At 32.8% G+C, this 22,414-nt stretch overlaps 1 protein-coding gene across 1 annotated transcript; it reads left to right on the top strand.

The window, feature by feature from the left end:
- The first annotated feature begins 3,474 nt into the window (after window positions 1-3,474).
- Window positions 3,475-8,837, top strand: LOC133198135 (uncharacterized). Its single transcript, XM_061334277.1, has 4 exons — window positions 3,475-3,613; window positions 5,107-5,200; window positions 5,702-5,874; window positions 8,608-8,837. Exons 1-4 carry the CDS (start codon window positions 3,475-3,477, stop codon window positions 8,835-8,837), a joined length of 636 nt encoding a protein of 211 aa, XP_061190261.1.
- The last annotated feature ends 13,577 nt before the right edge of the window (window positions 8,838-22,414 follow it).

Below are 22,414 nucleotides of genomic sequence, written 5' to 3'. Positions count from 1 at the left end.
GATAGTTTTAAAAAGTATGATTCACTATATTGATGACTTTAAAAACTTTGATTTAGTTAAAAGTCTACTAGCACCGTAATTTTTAATGTTCCAAACTTATAAAACATATTATCAGTGTCTCTTCTATTACTATAATACCGTTCACGGTAGCTCAATCGGTAGAGCGCTCGCTCCGTGATCGGGAGGTCGTGAGTTCGAATCTCGGCCGCGACTGACCTAAGTCGATAAAAAATGGGTAGCAACTGTTCCTTCGCCATGCGCTCGGCACTTTGAAGTGAAAGTTGCGGGTCCTTCGGATGAGACCTTAAAAACCGAGGCCCCGTATCACGGCAGGCGTTGGCACGATAAAGATCCCTCACTGCTCAATGGCCCTGAGTGCCGAGTAAAGGTCAAAATTTGAAGCCCTTCACCGGTATCTGGTGACGTCTCTTTATGAGTGAAAAATTCTCGAATGGGACGTAAAACAACATACAATTAATCAATCAATTTAACGGCATTTGTTTTTTGAAAACGCAATGTAGGTTTTGTGTACTCTAAGAGTATTAATAAAATTTATAACACACGAACGAGGAAGCCTTTTATCCTTGTCTTATAACAATTTATTCACCCAGTTAAAAGATATCAGTACATCATAAGTTGTTGAGAATGAGAGATAAATACTGATACTTGACATAGATATCTATCATTATCATCATATTGCTATTAATTGTATATATTCTTGTAATAAACAAGCACAAGAAAAGTATCGTTATTATCACTAAGGAGCTCAAGAATATGGATTATTAACGGATAGTTCTAGTAAAGTACGCAAAAATATTTGATGCTAACGAACCACATACCCTTTTTTTATATATGAAGAATGTCGTACCTATCGAACAAAATGCATTTTAGATGGTTATAAACTATATTAAAGAAATAATAGAGTGTGTCAATCTCAAATGATAAATAACACAATTTTTTACGTTTCAATATTTAGACCTCAGTGGATAGAATATGGTAGCAACTATTCCTTCACCAAGCACTCGGCACTAAAAGTGAAAGTTGCGGGCCCTTCGGATGAAACCTTAAAAACTCAGGCCCCGTGTCACGGTAGGCGTTGGCACGATAAAGACCCCTCACTGCTCAATGGACCTATGTGCCGAGTAAAGGTCTAAATTTGACGGGGTCATTCACGAAAGTTATTATTTTTTTTATAAAAATTAGGTCAAACACGAAGGTCAAGATCAAGTTGCGTACCTTAGTAGTAATATCCATTTATAATCCATATTTTGTCGCCCGCGTGGCGCAGTGGTTAGAGCGTCTGCTCTAGAGTCGCGGAGTAAGGAGTTGATCCTTACGTCGCTTGTTCGAATCCCACTGTGGGACGTGGAGACCGGTCCTTCGGATGAGACCGTATAAACCGAGGTCCCGTGTCGCAGTAGGTGCTGGCACGAAAAAAGATCCCTCACTGCTCAATGGCCGTAAGTGCCGAGTATAGGACAAAATTTGCAGCTCTCCACCGGCAAGTGGTGGCGTCTCCATATGAGCGAAAAATTCTCGAGAGGGAACTTAAACAACATACAAACAAACAAAAAATCCATATTTTTGATCCACGTTTGAAAAAAAATAACCTAGACCATTAGTTGTTTTTTTTTCACAGTTCATGCCAAGGCGTTTATGTTTCGCATGATATATGGAGATAACGAACAGAATTCAAACTCACGGACCGCTAAACATCTAAAAGGATCAGGTGCGACAAGCATTAAGCATCCCCTGCCAACCGGTCAGACCCGCCGTATGCTCCTTACCATGATCGGGAAAAAAGAAAAATCCGTAGAGAATTCAGTGCGATAATAATGGCCGATCAATTAGTGTGAGAAATGTCCATCAGCATTTGACTTAATGGTAGATTGTATTTGCTGACAAAGTCATTGTATTGACCATAGAACTTGCTAAATGATGGCTTTAAACAAAACTGATTGATATATTCCTGTTTCATCAACGCAACTGTATTTCTAATTACATTTATGGAATTTTTGTAAATACCGAACTAAGTTAGCAGCGAGATGCATTTGCTTTGCACTGTGGGTATATAGTAAGGAAAAAAATGGATCAATATGCACACTCCGAATTTTCTCTTCACTCAGGCGTTGCTGTAAGAGCGCGCACTGTCGAGCGCTGCTTCGCACCATTCGCTGCACTCACTATTACTCTATTGTATACATGTCCACCAGAAAAAGTTTATTACCAGAAAAAAAAAAAAAACATATCTTTATAGAAGTTGACTGGGTATTTGTTTAGGCCACGTCACTTGATAAGTCGACAGTCAATATTGGAAACCCCTAATCTATCAAAAGTGCTAGATATTACAACATATTGTCTGAGAGAGATCCGCTGAAAAGACTGATCTAGGGGTTCTTCAAATGTCAGTGTGTCTGGCCACTGTGGTAAGTTGTTCTTGATTTATTTTGTTAAGGACAAACTTTTATTAAAAATGTTGAAAATAACAATTATGTCATATATATATATATATATATATATATATATATATATATATATATATATATATATATATATATATATATATATATATATATATATATATATATATATATATATGTATGTATGTATGTATGTATGTATGTATGTAAAATGAATAAATTTAACCGCAAAGATATTATTTTTTCATTCAAAGTTTCATAATAATGAGGTTAAAACGACAAAAGGTTGTAAATGTTAAAAATATAGTTGCAGAAATGTTGAGTTTTGAGTATCATTGAAGAATTAAGAATTTCTTAGTATTTTGGAAATTTATACAACCAAAATAGGTTCAAAAATATATACTCTGTACCTACCAGACATCTATTTTTTGTGGTTTGTATCTTATTCCTTAATTCACATATCGAACTTTTTATCAAAGCTATTTTTATATGAACAAATAGATTTGAATTTTTTTTTTATTAATTAGATGTACTTTTTAAAAAAACAAATATGAAATAAAATGGCGAAAGGCTTAAATAGTGAACAAGTCAATATATTTTCCAATGTATATTTATTGTAAGATTTTGTATTATGACATACAGAAGTGGCAAAGTTAGCTGTAAACTTGTGTTAAGAATAATTTTTGCTTTCTTAAATATAACGTTTGAGAACTAGGGTTCATTTATTCATCTTATTGTAAATATACATGCATCTTAATAATGAAAGGAATGTTTCTAACTTACTATGGATCCTTAATCTTAACTTTGCAAATCTGAATTAATATTGTTCTCATATAAAGTTGAACTTCGCTTTTCAAACAAGAAGCAAAGGGATGAATTCCCATGTATAGGCCCGTAGCAGCGGTTTCATTTTTTTTTTGGGGGGGGGGGGGGGCTTCGTACTCAGGAAAAGTGCCCCGCCCCTCCCCCCGCGCGTTCTATGGGCTTGTCTGTATACAGTATGTACTCCACTCTCTGAAGTGCATTTTGACAGATAACATCGTGCAAGAAAGCCATGACATCCACCTTGGTGAAAGGCTTGGTTTTGTACGTCCTGGTGACAAATTACGTAATTGTTACAACAGCTATACTGACCATTAATCGACCTCTCCTGGGGTTATTAATAGCTGGGTCTGTGCTTGTGCCATATGCTTGTAAGTACAACTAGAGAAACTTTCTAAAAATATATACATTTGACATTTAAAAAAAAAGATAAAAAAGAAAGGAATACATGTAAGAATTAGAGTTAAAAAGAATAGGTCATTTTATTTAATGTTTTCTCTTGAACTTTGGAGCTTATGATGTTAAGAGAGTGTTGCAGTTCTTTTGTTATTTTCCCTAAAGTTGTAGCAATTTGAGAAAAATTTCAAGTAACAGAAAACGGTCTTAATTTTTTTTCAGATACAACGGTATATACAGCACAATGAAGAACAATATCTAGAAACTGCATATCGACTACCAATTTGCCATTAAATGAAGTGTAAATTAGCCACTTAGCAAAATAAGCACAAGTTTTCTGTTTTTCAAATAGGCAATCCCCATTGTTCTGAAAAATTGCCTCCTTGAAACAGAATGAATTTGAAATACGCATAAAGAGACAGGATTTTTCTTCAAAACTGCCATTTCCGATTTTTGTTTCATAGAGGCATATTTTTGAAAATCACAGAACTCGAATAAAAATTATTATCCATCCGAAATGGAAAATGTGCACATAAAACAGCACATGATACTTCAGTGTCGGAGCTGGTCTGGTGGTAAAGCGTGTGGACTCTTTGTGAAGATTATTTTACCTGAGAATGGGTTCGAATCCTGGAATGGCTGGTATATACAATTTTTTTCTTAAATAATGGAAGTAACATCTCTCTTGAGAGAGAAAGAGAGGGGGAGATGTCGTTAAGTTAATGAGTAATATTTTAAATGCATGCAGAATTAAATTGTTTTCCTTGATATCGTGATCTAAATCAAATAAGACATACATTTCGTGGCGATGTCTTAAAAAATAAAGTACTATCATTTTAAATAATTTAACTTTTTCATACTCGTTTCGTTTCATTATTGTTCTGTTAATTAGTTGCTCAGATTTGACTTGAAACAACTAAATTGAAATGACTCAATGGAATTTTTTGGATATTGCATCAACAGCGTGATTATTGGACACATTTTTATATACATATTAACAAATATTAACGCATGCTGTCTACAGCACATCTTTCAAAATGATGTGCGATATGCACTTTTCGTTAATTGTGCATTTTATCGTTCTAACTTTTCGCGTGCAATATGACGATAGTGACCATAGAAGTGAAAAAAAGTTTACTATCAGGTCGCCAGTCTATAGGATAGGATAATTTTTATTTAAAGTCGGATAAATCAACAAGATAGGAAAAAATATGCATGAAATAAACGTAAATTGTGAAATGTTTTATTATAACAAGCTGGACATACCCGCCGTATAAATGAAATCATCTACGTAGCATTATCTATATTTAGAGATAACTCTCCATGCGTCGTGGGTATTTAAATGCCCTTCTCGATATAGGGAAAAATCACGAGTTTCTGCAACACCCTCTTTACAAAAAAAAAAAATGCTTAAATGTTTAATTTTCTCACTCTGTTTGCAAGCACTCAGCTACCATTACTTTTTTAGACGGAAACATGGTACTCACTCCAGAGCTGCTTGCACTACTTACTACTGGCCTCTTACTTGTAACAATACCTACTTCACAAACAGCCACCCTAGGGTATAGTTTAAATCGCCATTTAATTAACGCTAAATAAATTTCAAGAATTGGCTTCATGTTATTTCAGCTCAATCGCAACATCTCGGATCTTTTCGACAAGCGGAAAAACAACCTTGAAGGTATTACATGTATGTAGGCATCCAAGACACCACCACCCCCCTTTTCATAACCATTGAAATAAAAATAGAAGCATGTTACCAGTGGAGTATGGAGTTTAACTTTATTGAATGTAAAGGTATTACATATTTTCTTGTACAAAAGTGGCTTTCAAATCCATTCATCGAATACCTTAAACCATTTTTAAGAAACTTTTAACATCCGGTGATGTAAATACATTTGAGGTGTTTTTCCAAGCTTGTTGGAAAGGCCAAGAAGATGATATCGGCTTTTCCAGCTTTAGGAGTCATGCATGTAAATTTGGTATTATGTGCTACATTCGCTTCCATCTGTATTAAATTCATTCTTCGTTTACGCTCTATATACGATCTATTATATTTCCAGAAATCCAACCTGCACAGCCACTGGTTATGAATATAACCCTTTGACAGGATGCTTTCGTGTTTTTAAGGGCCTTGTTACAAACACAGAAGCCCAACAGCAGTGTAATGGTGATGGTGGTCGTCTCCTGCTAGTTAACTCGGAAGCAGAGGCTGATGTTTTGATTACGGAAATGGGTAAATGTTCTAAAACTTCATTTTTGTAACTGAATTACTGGTAAGGTATTTAAAGTATAAGGACCATATTTTGTACCTAAGAAATGAATGGGCCAATATTTTTTAATCATGGTACATGTAATTATCACATAAAAATACTCCACCAAAGGAATTTACAAAATTTTGAATCTTGTCCAAGAAATTGCATGTTCATTTTAACATTGAAGTCTATAGGCAGCGCATGTTTTATTAAGATATTATAAAAATTAATCTGAACTTCATGAAATTCCCTTGTTTAAAAAGATGCAAAAACTCCATATTTATTAAAATATGAAATAAATGAATAATTAACCATAGATATTTGTCAATATTCAATTTTTATTCTTTTCTTCAAGGGCAGATAACTCATCCAAAATGTGTAAGGTGCAAAATGGCTGGCTTCATTTTTGTTATCAGTAATGAGAATTTGGTTCATTTCACTTTAATCGTTATCTAGCAATACATATTTAACTACGTGTACTTCAAAATGATTCCAAACTGTTAAATATCCCTTCATTATACAATGAATACGTTAATATATATTTTTTTCAATTAAGTTTTTGCAGAGTCAATATCTTGATAATCTCTTTAGTCCGTGATTCTGTCACTGACTTTGCTGTGATCCTGTAATGTATAAGGTGAATGTAACAAACAGTGACGATCTCAAAAACTCCATTTAAAAATACAAATATATGAAGAGAGCATGAAACACGGACCCCTGGAAATTCCAGAAAGGGATCAGGTGTCTAGGAGGAGTAAACAGCCACTGTTGACCAGTCACACCTGCTTTAACTGACCTAAGGCCGTGATTTTTAATGGAGATCAAGACCCTGAATCTATAACTGACTTCACGTCACGTTTTATAATCAATTTAATTCATTGATTCTGTACATGACTCAATAAGATAATTTTAATACTGAATTAGGGCAATGAATCTGTAAATGACATAATACCATGATTCTGTAACTGACTTAATACCATGATTTTGTTAATGACTTGTAAATGATTTAAGGCCATGGTTGTATAACTGACGTAATACTTTGTTAATGTTATTGACTATGCCATGATTTTGTAATTGACTTAATGGCATGGTTCTGTATTGTCATGATTCTCTAATGACTTATTGCAATGATATTGCAACTGACTCACTCCCATTAATTTTTAGCTGATATAAGGCCATATTTCCTAAATGACTAAAATCTGTATTTTCAAAACAGACTTAAATCACTGACTTGAGGCGATGATTCTGTAAGTAAGTAAAAGGTCGCGATTTTGTCTTTCATTTATGACTGGGATACACTTTACTGTTAATAAAGTCAATATTGATTCTATAAATCAATTAGGACAAGATTATTCCTGACAAACTCATTATCACTTTACTCATTATCAAGCCGTGATCCTGTTACTAACTTCTTTTAAATACTTTGATTTTGTAACTGACTATAAGGCCTGATTCATTGATTTGACTTGCATGCCTCTGTAACTGACTTAAGGCCATGGTTCTCTATATGACGTAAGGTCTTCATTTTGTAACTGACGTAAGGCCGTGATTCTGTGTTTGACTTAAGGTCGTAATTTTGAAAATGACTTAAGGCCGTGATTCTGTATTTAACTTAAGCTTGTAATTTTGCAGCTGAATCAAGGCCATGATTATCTATTTGACTAAGGTCGTGATTTTTTATCTGCCTTAAGAATTCATGTTTTGCAATTAATGAAGATTAAGATATTGAAATTTATTTCATTTTAATGTATATCACTGTAAACAGCTCAGATGTAATATGCTTTTGATCATTTCATACCGGCATTATTTCCAGAAATGTAACCGTTTACGGTAGCTCAGTCGGTACAGCGCTCGCTCATTGATCGGGAGGTCGTGAGTTTGAATCTCGGCCGCGACTTACCTAAGTCGATAAAAAAAAAAATGGGAAGCAACTGTTCCTTAGCCATGCGCTCGGCACTTTGAAGTGAAAGTTGCGGGTTCTTCGGTTTAGATCTTAAAAGCCCAGGCCCCGTGTCACGGTAGGCGTTGGCACGATGAAGATCCCTCACTGCTCAATGGCCCTGAGAGCCGAGTAAAGGTCAAAATTTGAAGCCTTTCACCGGTATCTGGTGACGTCTCTGTATTAGTGAAAAATTCTCGGATGGGACGTAAAACAACATACAATCAATCAATCCAGAAAATTAATGTATTTCTTAAAAGTGTTTCCCTAATTATTTCAATGATAAATAAATATTAGTTAATTGATACTCTGTTATAAAATTGTTAAACTCTTCTTCCTTGATTTGCGACTTTGATTTAAAAAGGTATAATCTATGAAATTTTCATTGACTGAAGAAAAACCTGTTATTAATGCAATTTGACAAATATTACTTAATTTATATTTACCATTTTTAAATCAGTCAACTATAAAAAAAGGGGAAAAAATCAAAATACACATTTAGATGCTTACAGAAAATGTTGCGCTGAATTTTTTACCTTAAGGAGGTACTTTATTGCGCATGTTTTCTTATTTCTACGAATTACATTGTATAAATCTACATTTCAGTAATCTACCCGATTCGTTTATTCGGATTTTTGCTTGGAAATAAAAACATCGAAATAAATAAATGAATATCTCCCAAAAATATCTTTATTTTGCCAAATCAAAGAATATTATTATGCTATATTATATAATAAATATTATGTTATATCATAATAAAAGTGTTGTATTTCAGAAGCTATACGTTTATCCGAGGCTCTGGTTCAAGGCTCTAGGAGCAACGCTTCTGATCCATGGAAGGATGATTCCGGAAATCCTCTGCCTTATACGGGAAACACAATCCGACGGAATGATAGAGACTCCAACACAATCATAGGCATGCGGACAGACAAAGACTTTCAAGCACTTAATCCTTCGACGAAGGTTGAAGGATTTATATGTGAAACTAGTGTTACCTACGTATGATATATTTTAATAAAGTTTGAGTTCGATCGATAAACATTTCAAACCAGATAAAGATTTAATCTCTTCTACCCCATTAATTTTATCTATTTTCCAACGAACTCTATTCACTAACCAACTCGTCGCCTGCGTTGCGCAGTGGTTAGAGCGTTCGCTCTACAGTTACGGAGTAAGGAGTGGATCCTTACGTCGCGGGTTCGAATCCCACTGTGATACGTGGAGTACGGTTCTTCGGATGAGACCGTATAAACCGAGGTCACGTGTCGCAGTAGGTGCTGGCACGAAAAAGATCCCTCACTGCTCAATGCCCTGAGTGTGGAGTATAGGTAAAATATTTGCAACTTTCCACCGGCAATTTGTGGCGTCTCCATATGAGTGAAAAAATTTCGAGAGGGACATTAATCAATAATATAAACAAACCAACTAACTAACTAACCACCTCACTACACAGCAACCTTTTTTCCATTATATTCATTAAGAAATGCCCAGCACAATGATATATAAGATATATATACCGTAACGCAGGTTTCTTTAGCGACTGTAATTTTTTTTTCCCGAAAATAACTCCAGTAGTGGACACAGTATCTTCTAGATAAGTTTTCAGTGTGTTTAATATACGTAAGATGAAATACCAGATGAAAGATAACTGTAGACAACGGACTGATCAAGTTATTTTACTTGTACTCTGCACTTATACAGAAGGGTGCAATTTCAATAAAGCATCAAGATATTGTGTTTACAAAAATATAGAACGATTTTAAGAAGTGCATAAAAAATGTATTGAATAAAGTAGAAGGTATTTTACCAAAGAATAATACTTAGAGGTACAGAATACGTGCACCATTATTCTTTATGAGGAACCTGATACGATAGGATAAACAAACGACACAATACACATAAAATACGACCTAAAATGAAGCAAGTCATTAGCAAACAAGTTGATGAAACAACAATATCAACAGCTTCGTTGAAGTAAATATTTCTTTTTTTTTTCAAATTCTATGGTCGATACAATGATCGTGTCAGCAAATGCAATCTATCATACAGTAAGATGCTGCATGCCTGACGTTTTTCATACATGATAATAAAACATTTGAGAAATATTCATGCTTTGTAAAAGGAGAACATAAATTTTTTTTCCCAAAAATTAATTGTTTTAAATAACCTGTGTAAATATCTGATATTTAATTGGCCCATTGAGCTCATAGTGTTACAGTGGAGACGGTATTTGGAATGCCTCACTCTTTATTGTTATATCTGTTATATCATGTATACTGCCTTGTAAATGCATGAATGTTCCTATTTTTAAAAAATAGCGATGAGTGAAATATAAATAATAATTAAAAAGTTTTCAACTGTTAGTAATTGTTTTTTAATATTTACGTACTCTTAAAATTGTGCTTGGCATGAAGGTTCCCGTTAAAGCATACGGCGAGAGAAAAAATGACAATTTTTTTTTCTGTTAGGACCATTTTCCACGAATTTACGTATCCTCGAAACTGTGATTTTTTCTAAATCCACGAAAATTGATACCCACGAAAATTGATGAAACCACAGTACGCCCTGTATATTTGCAATATAGCAACCGGAGGGGATCCGCTCCGAAACAATTTTGAAGAAATTAAATGAGTTCCACTGAAAATGGTTACCGCTTTATTATAACGAATCTTTTTGAGATTTTATATGCATCTTTACCTAAAAAAATCCATATAAAGACGAAAATTCAACTTAATTTTCAATGTTCATTCTCGCTTAGAATTTACACGCAATGTTGACATTCCAATTCTCTAGACTGTTCATATTAAATGCATTGAGTTGGAGTTGTCCCTCGTGTTTATTTGCCACATTGCCAATAAGAGGAAGGAATTCTATCGTTGAATCGGATCCGTAGGACAAAATAATTTTAACGGTGGAACGTTCTATTTAGATTCGCCGTGTAAGGAGTTGATCCTTACGTCTTAGGTTTGAGTCCCACTGTGGGATGTGTGGACCGGTCTTTCGCAGTAGATTAGGCACAAAGAAGATCCCTCACTGCCAAATGGCCCTGAATGCCGGGTATAAGTTCAAATTTGTAGCCATCTAGCTGCAAGTAGTGGCGTCTCAAAATGAGTGTTTGTTTGTTTGTTTGTTGTTTAACGTCCCTCTCGAGAATTTTTCACTCATATGGAGACGCCATATGAGTGAAAATTTTGCGAAAAGAACTTGATATAAAAACCCAACAAATTAACAAACAAACTTCATTAGTATATCACTTTGTATACACAGGCTGCACAGTTCAGTCAAACGTTGCGCTAGATAACAGCAACATGAATAATAGCGATTTCATATCTCAGTAGCTATAGTTTCCCACGTTTTGAAGTGTTTCTCGAATTTTAAACATTTTAAGAAATATATATACATTTCAAATAAAATACTTTTTCTGTCAGTTTTTGAAACATATTTCGTGTGTGTCTTTTTTTTTTAATATTATCCTTATATGTCCAATGAGCAATAACAAAAATATTGGAAAATGAAGATAACGAAGTTACTTTCCACTTTCATTTCTTTATTTACATGCAACTTCAATTAGATTGTACAGGACTTGGAAGTGCGTCAGGTATATGCCCCAACGTCATTCATGCTCACTAATTGTATCTTGCAAAATATAAAAAGAAATACACATACCAAAAAAAGGAAAATATGTGCCTGTCGTTGATAAAAATGCATATATTCTTAAGGTTGAAAATCGCCATTCATTTAACTGAATTCTGCCATTCCGTAACTTTTCAGTGGATTTCAAGTCACCTTTCAGTTTACGAAATGGCAGAATTTCATCATGTGAAAGATAAACGACAACAATTTAAAGAAAACTAATTTCAGCCTCTTTTATTTCCTTATAATTATTAAAAATATAAGAAATAGGAGGTTTTGGTGAAAAATAGCGATTTGGCGTCGAACTGCTGTCATTTCATGAAACCTTAAAAGAAAGAGTTTACAAATTATTAAAAAAAAAAAAAATAAACTCATCACTGGAACTTATTTTAAGAATATTCAATATAATATCCTTTTCAAATGCTTAGAAACGTTCAATTGAACAAGGAATGCCCTTCCATTTTCCACTTCTGGCAAGAAGTACACTCGGACCGTCACCGCTTGGTTCTTTAATGCGCCAATAGTGATAAAAGAAATTGCCGTTGCTTCCTGTCCACCAACTGTCCACGCTCCTGCCTATTACAATATTTTTGAAGTCCATTCTTTTAAATTTTTACTTTTTTTGGTAAAAAAAAAAATTGAATGTAGGAATTATAAAACTCTAGCCACAGGTTTTGGGCTGAGACCAATGAACATAAATAAAATTTAAATTATTATTTTGGCCATGCTGCTAATTTTTATTAAAGACTGTTTTAATATATGAGGGTTGATGCTAACGTTATGTCACAACTGCTAGAAAATTCATTAATAATTGAAACTTTTCATAAAAAAATCATTGAAACTTTTCATTAAAAATCATATGCTAATACCTGCATCTACTTTGACACTTGACCTGAAATTCCATTTAGTTATATATGCAATACTTTATTATATATTGAAATAAACAACGTGGTCTCGTCTACCGAGACATGGCATAAATGTACCGATGTCATTTAACTTTAAACTTTGACACTGATTATGAATCAGATGATACATAAGATTTACGCAAAAAGGAAATCATAGACAACGTTCAAATGATTTAATACTTTAAATCAAAATAAGATAATTTATAGTAAAACGATAGTAAAGGAAATAAAGAAGGTGCAAGTTAGAGGTTAAAAATATTTGAGTATGAACCGAAAATGAGTGCCAAAATGCAACGTCATAACAACATTTTCCCAATTTGGCAATGGACGAAACCTAACGTTGTGTTTATCTTGATGTTTAAATAAAATATGTAACTAAATGGAATTTTAAGGCAAAAATAAAAATATATAAGGACATTGTAAGTTATATTTTCTTAATAATATATGATAAATAAAGATTTTAAAACAGATGTCTCACATTACTTTTGGATCACCCTCGTATGCAACATCAAAACCAAATCAATGCTCTTCATAATTTTACCTTAAATCATACCATAATCAACAAAGATTAAAACATTCAAGTTTTTTATATTATATTTGTAATAGTTGATATGATAAGAAATAAAAAAAAAAAATGAGCACAAAAATGCATTAATTTGGATCTGTCTGTCTGTCATTCTGTACGTGGGTATCTGAATGATATCTCAAAAACGATTTTAAGCTTTTGCAATGAAAGTTTATATGACAACCGCCTTTGGCCTATTGAAGACCCTTAGAGATTTGGAGCTCAAAATGTAAAAGGTCAAGGTCAATTCATACATTTAGTCTGTGTGTACGCTTTCGTTTCTGTACGGTATTTCAAAAAACCTTTAAGCCTCTGATCACACAATTTCTTATGGTCTTAAAAAGACATTAATTTTAAGGTCAAAGTCGAAAGGTCAGGTTGAGAAATTCATACATTGCAAAAATTGTTTCAACATATTAACTTTAGTTTTCTTTGAGCTTTTTCAATGCGTTTTGTATAATATTTACATTTCCAAATATTTTTCATATAATTCCTTGCAAATTAGAAAAAGTTCATGTTCTCATGAACTGCCGTGGGATGAGTAAGTATATTTCCATCGTGATGTGATTGAAGTAAAATAAAAGTACGATTTTTTTTTCAAAAAGTATCATTGAATGACAAATATATGTGGCAAGTCATGAGAAAAATGATGTCAATATAAGATATGAATTTAATTTTTAAGAATTCATGAGGTACATGAACTACAACGCTTCACGCCTGCATATTTATCTTGAAGCGCTAACGCGCTTCATGAAATATGCCGGCGTGAAGCGTCGTAGTTCATGTCCTCATGAACTCTCAAAAAATAAATTCATCTCTTAAATAACTCTCAATGGTTTATAAAAGACTACTAATAATTTGTGAAGTCAGAAGGCCAAAGGTCAAGTAAGAAATTCATATCTTGCAAAAAATGCTTTCTAGACGACAACTGTAGTTTTCCTGTAGGTTTTTAAATGAAATGTTATATCTTAGCTACCAGTGGCTTAAAGAAGGATTGCATTGTTTTAAGTCAAAAGGATAAAGGTCAAGAAATTCCTATATGCCAAAAAAGGACTTAGATTACAATTTTAGATTTCTTTGAGGTTTTTTTCTATGAAATCTTTTAATAGGTAACCTAAGTCTCTTAGATCAATAATTGCTATTTGTTTTTGGCCTTTGTCGTCCGTCGGTTGAAAACTTTTCAACATTAATTTTTATGTATATTTCATTTGGCTTCCGATTTCAGGAAAACGCACATTATCAATCAGCATATCTAAGAAAATCAGTGTATTACATGTACTTTCAATAAAAAATTGCATAGGATAAAACATTTTCATGATTTTGGGCTTTGCTTACTACTGTTCTATCTCAAATCTATGCACCATACCGGAGTGACACTAAAAAAATATTTTTCTAAAGATTATACCCATATTATAAGACTGCTGGGTAAAGCAATATGAGTGCAATCTGTGTCTGTGCCTCTTCAAAAACTTTAAAGGTTCTCTGTATCAACAGATCAGATTAAGTATTGATTGAAAAATGGTATATTGAAAATACATATACCTTAATCGGACAATTCAACAGAAAAGCACGATTTTTTTTTTTTCAAAAAGCATCATTGAATGACAAATATATGTGGCAAGTCATGAGAAAAATGATGTCAATATAAGATATGAATTTAATTTTTGCCTTTGTAAAAACTTTACTTCTTATAAACTATCAACACTTTGGTAACATCATGTTTCATCATAATACTGGTTCATTTCGAAACCGCCTCTGAATAGTCCCGAAGGCTAGATAGCTTTATCTCTTTATTGAACATATTCAATGTACTTTAGCAGGCAATGAATTACGAGGGTTGTTCAATAAATTATGTCCTGAACTCTATAACGTACAACATTATTATTCCCACTGATTTTATTTTTTTCAGTTGAAAGATGAAATAGGTTTTGATTTCGTTCCGAGTGAATTATAGAGCTGTTGAAATGTATTAGAATTTACAGTTCCTTGTTTCCAGCCTACATTCAATGGTTTTTATAGGGGTATTCAAGAACACAAAACAAAACGATATTTTAGTAAATAAGCTGTTTTCAAACAAATCTTCAATATCATTATTCCATATGGACTATATAAAAATCAGTTTCAATAAAATATCAAATATTCGTCACATTCGATGTGCCTCCTATTAATACAGTACTGCCTGGTTTTCTGATGGACTTCCTCTTAAATAAAAGAAAATGGCTTTTAATATACCTTAGTGTAAGGAATACTGACCTCTAACATTTGTACAGTTTACACATTGTTATTCTGCACTTATCTAATCGTATCATGTGTGCATTAAATTTTTTTTAGCTCACCGAGCCGAACGCTCAAGTGAGCTTTTCTGATTAAAATTTGTCCTGTCCGTTTTCTGTCTTTGTCGTTGTCGTCGTTCTTGTCGTTATCGTTGTCGTTAACATTTAACATTTTCATCTTCTTCTCCAGAACCATTGGGCGAATTTCAACCAAACGTACCACAAAGCATCCTCGGGTAAAGGTTTGTTAACAAGAAGTGTCACGACCTCTTTCAAGGGGAGATAATCATTACATAGGACTCAGCTAGTGTGAAGATTCCCATAAAAAAAAAAATAAACACCAAATTGCCACAGATAATAAACACTTTAACACGTTTAAAATTTAAACACTTCGTGAAGTGTTTAAGAAATAAACACGTTAAAATGTTTAAATTCTAAACACATGAGGTTTAATATTTAAATACTTCCTTCTCATTCTGTTTAAATACTAAACACTTTAAAAACACAAAACGTTTAAAGATTACACACTGAATAAACACAAGGAGTTTACTAAATAAACACCGTACGTGTTTAAAATTAAAACATTTCATGCTTTATTAATAAACACGTTCAACCTAAACACTTAAACACTTAAACATGTTTATTCGATGCAACAGATAATAATCACTTAAACATGTTTATACGTCATTTCTTAAACACTTCAACGTGTTTAATTTACAAAATAAATAAACACTTAAACGTGTATATACGTTTTCAACATTTTTATTTGAAACAAACATAAAACAGTACAAAATACACTGTTCTTGATGATGAACATGTACATAAAGCTTAATTAATTAATGATTTAATGTTGAATAGAGATTCAAACTTTATAAACAATTATAACATTTATCAACACATTTGCTAACATACACATAAAGATGCATAATTCAATTCAAGTTGAAAGAATTATAAAAAAAAAAGTTGATAGAATTATAAATATATATATATATATATATATATATATATATATATATATATATATATATATATATATATATATATATATATATATATATATATAGCATGAACATGTAAAACCTGCACGTGAACTAAAATTCAATAAAATTGGTGGCGGGGGATGGGGGAGGGGGGTGAAATAGGAAAATCGCTTAATAAAATGAAATATTATTTTTCAGGAATAAAATTTTTAAACTTTATCTTTAAAAAGGGACAGGGCGTCCATTACATCTTTTTTTTAATAAAACAAACAAATTCATAATTAAATATAATGCACAAAGACTGAAAATGTTATTTATTGCCTGGGTAATATATATACATTGTGTATGTATTGCAGTTAATAAATCCAGTTGTACCTGTATAATTTTACTTTCACTAATATTCAGAGTTTTAACCAAATTAAGAAAATTTCCAGTTTTTTACCTGTAAACGACTAATTCATTAAATATTCTTGCAAGTTCACAAGAGATGCCGGGGTATCACTCACTAAATTTCATATAATATTCTAACCGATTTAAACAGTCTCCTCTGTTTGTGTGTAAAATTCAGGTTCTTCTGCCACGGATGATGATCTCCAGTTTTCCATTCTCCAAAATTTTATTCAACCTTAGTATTTCTAATTCCTTCTTCTTATCAGAAATATCCTGAAAAATAGATAGATAAAAAATATTCACTATGCAAATTCAGAAAATTATCTGTAAAGGAATACATTGAGATAAAAAAATAATTTGTTATCCTTCACTCCAGTTTTAATTATATAATACATACTGGGAAACATGTTTGAAATAAAAAATCTGCAATACAAATAAATCATATAAGCAAACAAACAGTGTATACACTAAAAAATTAAATATTAATGTACCTGCAGGAGCAGCCCAACAGCAACAATTAAGAGAAGGGGGAGGGGGGTGCTACCCAAGGCATTTTCTATCATGTAAACAACACTCCCCAAAAATGTAAAGTCTCCTTAAAGAATACATGCGCGGGCAGGGGATGAAAAGTATTGTTGTGAACGCTTATGTGGTATGTATGGTCAGCAAATAATCATAATAATGCGTGATAGGGAGCATAAATTTTATCAAGGGCAGGTAATTGGATTACATAAATTACTTAAATTTCATGTTACTGGGAGACCCAAAACTAGTGTAGGCTAGGAAACAATGATGTTTATGTGTGTGTGAGGGTGTGTGTGTGAGGTTGTGTGTGTGTGTGTGTGTAAGGGGGTGACCCTTTTTCTTTGAAATGCCCTTTAAACTCACTTCTCAAGGTTAAGTGTGATCTTCGTTTAAAATCACTTTCCTTTATCAAGTAATGTATTCTTCTCAGGATTCACAATAAGAGAAGAACGTCCCTGCAAATTAATTAGATATCGCAATATTGTTAAAGACTACAAATATTTTATGCCGACCGCTGCACATGGCCGCATTTGCACTCTGACGATAGGCCTAACAATCCTGCATTTCATAAATGAAAAGCAGTATAAATCTCTAATTTATTAAGCATTCAATTTTTTCAGATTTTATATAAAGAAATGTATAAATACCTCCTGTTTCCTTGTTAGATATGGTGTTTTTGCCAGTATATGCGTGATTCTGCATCTTCTGCGTTCAAATGGCATGTTATGACATAATGAATAGCGTCATTTTCTATCATAACGTATTAAACACAGGTGTTTACTTTGCAATTTCTATATATATACCATGTGTTTAATTTATTAATATATTATGGTTAGGAAATGAACACTCGTGTTAAACACCGGTGATTAAAATATTGATAAAATTATAGAAGTCATCATAATATATGATTCTCTTTCCCCTTTAACACTTTATGAAATTTATGATTTTTTGGCACAAAATTACCATAAATTAATGTTAATTGTAATTGCTTTTGGTATGATATAAAGTCAACGTATTGCCTGGCTATCCGTATTTTTTCTGTGTCGAAAAATATCTACTAGTATGTATGGAATTACTTCATAAATTAAGAATTTGTACAAATGGCAAATGCACACAGCAATACTGAGAAGCAACATCTAATTTAATTTTTTGATTTGATGCATATGAACATTGCGTGTTTAAGATGGATGTTTAAACACTCTACTTATTGAACACCAATTTAAATAGTCGTGTTTATATGTTAAACGCTAATGTTTTGTATTTAAACCCACCATGTTTAATTGTAAAACACGACTGTTTAAAAATTAAACACAAGTTAAACATCATTTTTGACAGTGTATATGTTCTTTTAATACACACTCAAATACTTTCGTTTCTCATAAATATTGCAAAAATAGACTGATATGCATCTTGCCATAATAGCACTAAGAGAATGTAGAATGAAAGCCAGCTTGATCTGTATATACTGAGATTATCTCATTCCTCAGTGTCTGTACTTTCGGCGTGGATCAAGCTTTTCTGGTAGTTTGTAAAAAATAAAAATGAATACGAAACAAGCGTAATCGGACAAAAATAGAGACACGTTCTGTAATATATTAATCCACATTTTATTGTCAAATAAAACTGATAATGTGTAGACTTTATATAAAGCCGTAGGGAGCACATTTGTACAGTAACGTGCTAGAATGACAGGTCCAGCCCCTCGAAAATATCCTAAGTTCAACGATATCCGAATCACTATAAATTCTGAGTTATTAAAAGCGTTTAGCTATTCTTCTTACTATTTTGAAAAGTGCTGGGAACTGGTTATGCATTGTTTATTTATTCCATAATATAACAATTTTCCAATACGTATTACATCTATGTTTGGACTTTATAGAAAGACTGCTAAATTTTACTCGATTCCCAAGCATGCGGAAGTTGCTCGTAGCACCTTTCATGTTTAGAAACTAGTCTCAAAGAAATAAGAATAAATTTTATAGCGGAGCGATATCTGCATATCGTTGAACTTAAACGGTCTGTGTAGTAGTATATAGATGTTCTAATTTGAGACCCGTCACGTGACAAACAGCTGATGTAAGCGATTTCATTCTGGCCAAACTTAGCAGAGACCTGATATATATAAGTGCAAACATCACAATTCACATTCATCAAAATTTATGCTGTTAAAAATATTAAAATTGTATTCATTTTCTCTGAATATTTTAAGGCGTATATGTAGGAAATATCTTTACAAATCTTGTTCTCGAGAAAAACTAAGCCATTATTAGTAATATTAATAAATAGGTATCCTCCGATAGTGTAGATTCAAGTTTGTTCAAATCATGACCCCTGGGGGTTGGGTACAGACACAACGGGGGCTGGAGTTTTACAAAGGAATATATAGGATATATCTTATAAAAATTCTTCTCGAGAACAAAGCCATGATTTGTCATGTTATTATAGAGGCATCCTCAGGTAGTGTAGATTCAAGTTTGTTCCAATCATATCCCATGGGGGTAGGGCAGAGCCACAGCAGGGGATCAAAGTTTACCAAAGGAATGTATAGGAAATATCTTTAAGTCTTTTTCTCAAGAACATCTAAGACATTATGAGTAATATTAATATAATGTATCCTCCTATAGTTTAGATTCACTATTGTTCCAATCATGAACCCCTGGGGTTGGACTTGGATACAGCTAGGGGCCAAAGTTGACAAAGGAATATATAGAAAATATCTTTCAAAAATTTCTTCCCAAGAATAGCCAATTAATACAGAAGTATCTTCAGGTAGTGTAGAATCAACTTTGTTCAAATAATAATCCCCAAGGGGTAGGTCGGGGCCACAACAGTGGGTCAAAGTCTTGCATAGGAATATAGATGAAATATCTTTAAAAATCTTCTCGAGAACAACTGAGTTTATACAAGTTATTACGTCATAAAACAACAACGTGACGCCACAATATGTGTTTATTTTGCATCTGTACACTGGGAAATGAACTTTGTTCGTCACACGATCAAATCTTGAAGTAGGTTTGATCACATACTAACCAAGTTCATTTCAGATGGAACTTTAAACATCGTTGTTTAATTTTCATATTTATATTTGAGGCGATCAATTAGAGTAAATCATTACACTAACGACCCATCTTACGTTGCGCAGAGCTTTGACCTAAAAAATGCTGCAAAGTAGTTCATTCAAATCTGTGCAAAATGCCATTGTTAAAATGTAAGTAAGGCTACAGTGTATATTTACGTATTCAGAATACAACAAATATATTCCTGTTTTGTTTTAAAATGAAATCTGTACGTTTTAAAGATTTATCATAAATTTTTGTTTCGGTATGCAGTCCGCTCGGTAGTGAACAGGTCATATTAGCTAGAGAAGCTCTTACATTTAAATGTTTCGACTTATTTAGCTTATAATTTATAGAAATCGATGGGTTTAATGACAGTTGTAGTGATCAGTAAATGTACCTCTGAATAATGTTCACATCAAGGCCATGTATGACTTATAAAGTGCTGATTCAAGGAATGCGTCAAATTGTCTCAGCCCTAGACAATATTTAGGCTATCTTGAAACAGAACATGCTAAATCAACAATCGTTTGCACCATGATATACACTGTATATCTACAGTAAAATAGAATATATACTTGTTTATTGTGTGAATGCATAAATTTATTCAAATCTGTGCAATTAAATTATCGAAAATTTATAAGTGTATGTTTCGTTTTGTTTTCCATTTATTTTGTGACTTGCATTATCACTGCGCTTTGTGATCAATAGGTTCATCTAAGAAAAATATTTGTAAATGTAAATATTGATACGTAAACCTTTTATTTCCAGAATTTTTCAAATGTCCACCCTACAACGATTTCATGATAGAAAAAAACTCGGCAAAGGGGAGTAATGGTACGGGTATAAAGCACAACCCAGATATTCTAACTTGCCTTTACAATATGACGTCATAGTCATACATGAAACTGTTGAAAAAAAATTCGCCTAGCAAAAATTAAACGGAACGAGAATTCATGTAAAGAAGTATATCAAGTTGGATTTATAAAGCATATATAGTGAATATAGAGTGTGATTCGCAAGAAAATAAAGGTGAAGAATCAGGTATACTAATTCACATTAATCATTTTGTCTTTTGTCATGAAGACAGGTAGTGTTTTCACATCCCCATCAACCTTTTCTCTGTTGTTCTTAACAAAAAGATGCAAAAGTTCAACACTGCGCCGCAGACTAGTATTTTGAAGCATAACTTTTGTATATATCGTTAGCTTGAGTTTTATACCACTTTTACAAACAAAAATTAGTTATCCTCGTGTTAGTGTTGAACTTTTCAATTTCATTAAAGCATATCTTAGATTTATAGACGTCATTTGATAACGTCCAAGTGAAGTGCCTCATTTAGCACAATACTCAATGACATCTGTACATTAGAAAATAATATTACAGGGTTCTCCATCATTTGAAATTTTACTGTGTTGCAGACTGCGCGCGAAGCGCCTTCAAAACATTTCAGTGAGATCATTATACTATACTGTATATGTATGTTTGTATGTATCATAGGCGCTTGGGTCAAGGATAATGTATATTTTCTATATAATGTTATGTCGAGGAAATTCGAACTATATTCGTAACATTTTTTTAAGCGCACAGTGGTAATTTTTAGTTTTTTGTAAATCTTCCTGCTTGATATACACTCGACTGTCACAGAAATTTGCACGTTTTAAGAATGACATATCCCAACTGTATACTAAAAAGAAACAAGGCTTGTAACTGCATTCGCCCCTTTCCGTGCCCCCGACACGAATTTTTCCTTTTAAAAGTTATATGCAATGCTTACCAGCTGAATTGAGAACCCTCTTCTCTCCAGATAATTCTTTTATAATGATAAAAATCCTCTGGTAACAACTTTTCGTCCATTTTATATTTTGAAATAATTATTTTCTTTCAAATTTCGCTGGTTTAATTCTCTAATCACGGTAGTTCCCGAATACTAACGCCCAAAACCCAAAACGGGCGACCAGTAAATTATTTGACAGTTCTTGAAAGACGCAAGGGTTAGAGTATATGCCAAATAGAAACTGTCTAAGACTTCCTTCCTAATCACTGACTTTATTATTTTCTTATTTGCATCCTTAAGCAAAGAAGTTATGGACTGGGTGGATGATGGGAAAGGTGAGGGGGTAATGATATTAATCATTATAGAGAATCTATTAAACAATGTGGCAATTTTATATGAACAAGATTGAAAAACTGTTTCTCTTTTTACTACATGTGATTCACAAAGAAAATCCAGAAGACCCAAAGACTGCTTATAC

This window comes from Saccostrea echinata, unplaced genomic scaffold, assembly GCF_033153115.1.
Source record: "Saccostrea echinata isolate AGI-Se365-2 ecotype Australia unplaced genomic scaffold, CSIRO_AGI_Sech_v1 ptg000033l, whole genome shotgun sequence".
NCBI lineage: Eukaryota > Metazoa > Mollusca > Bivalvia > Ostreida > Ostreidae > Saccostrea > Saccostrea echinata.
This window is presented reverse-complemented; position numbering and strand designations above follow the sequence as displayed.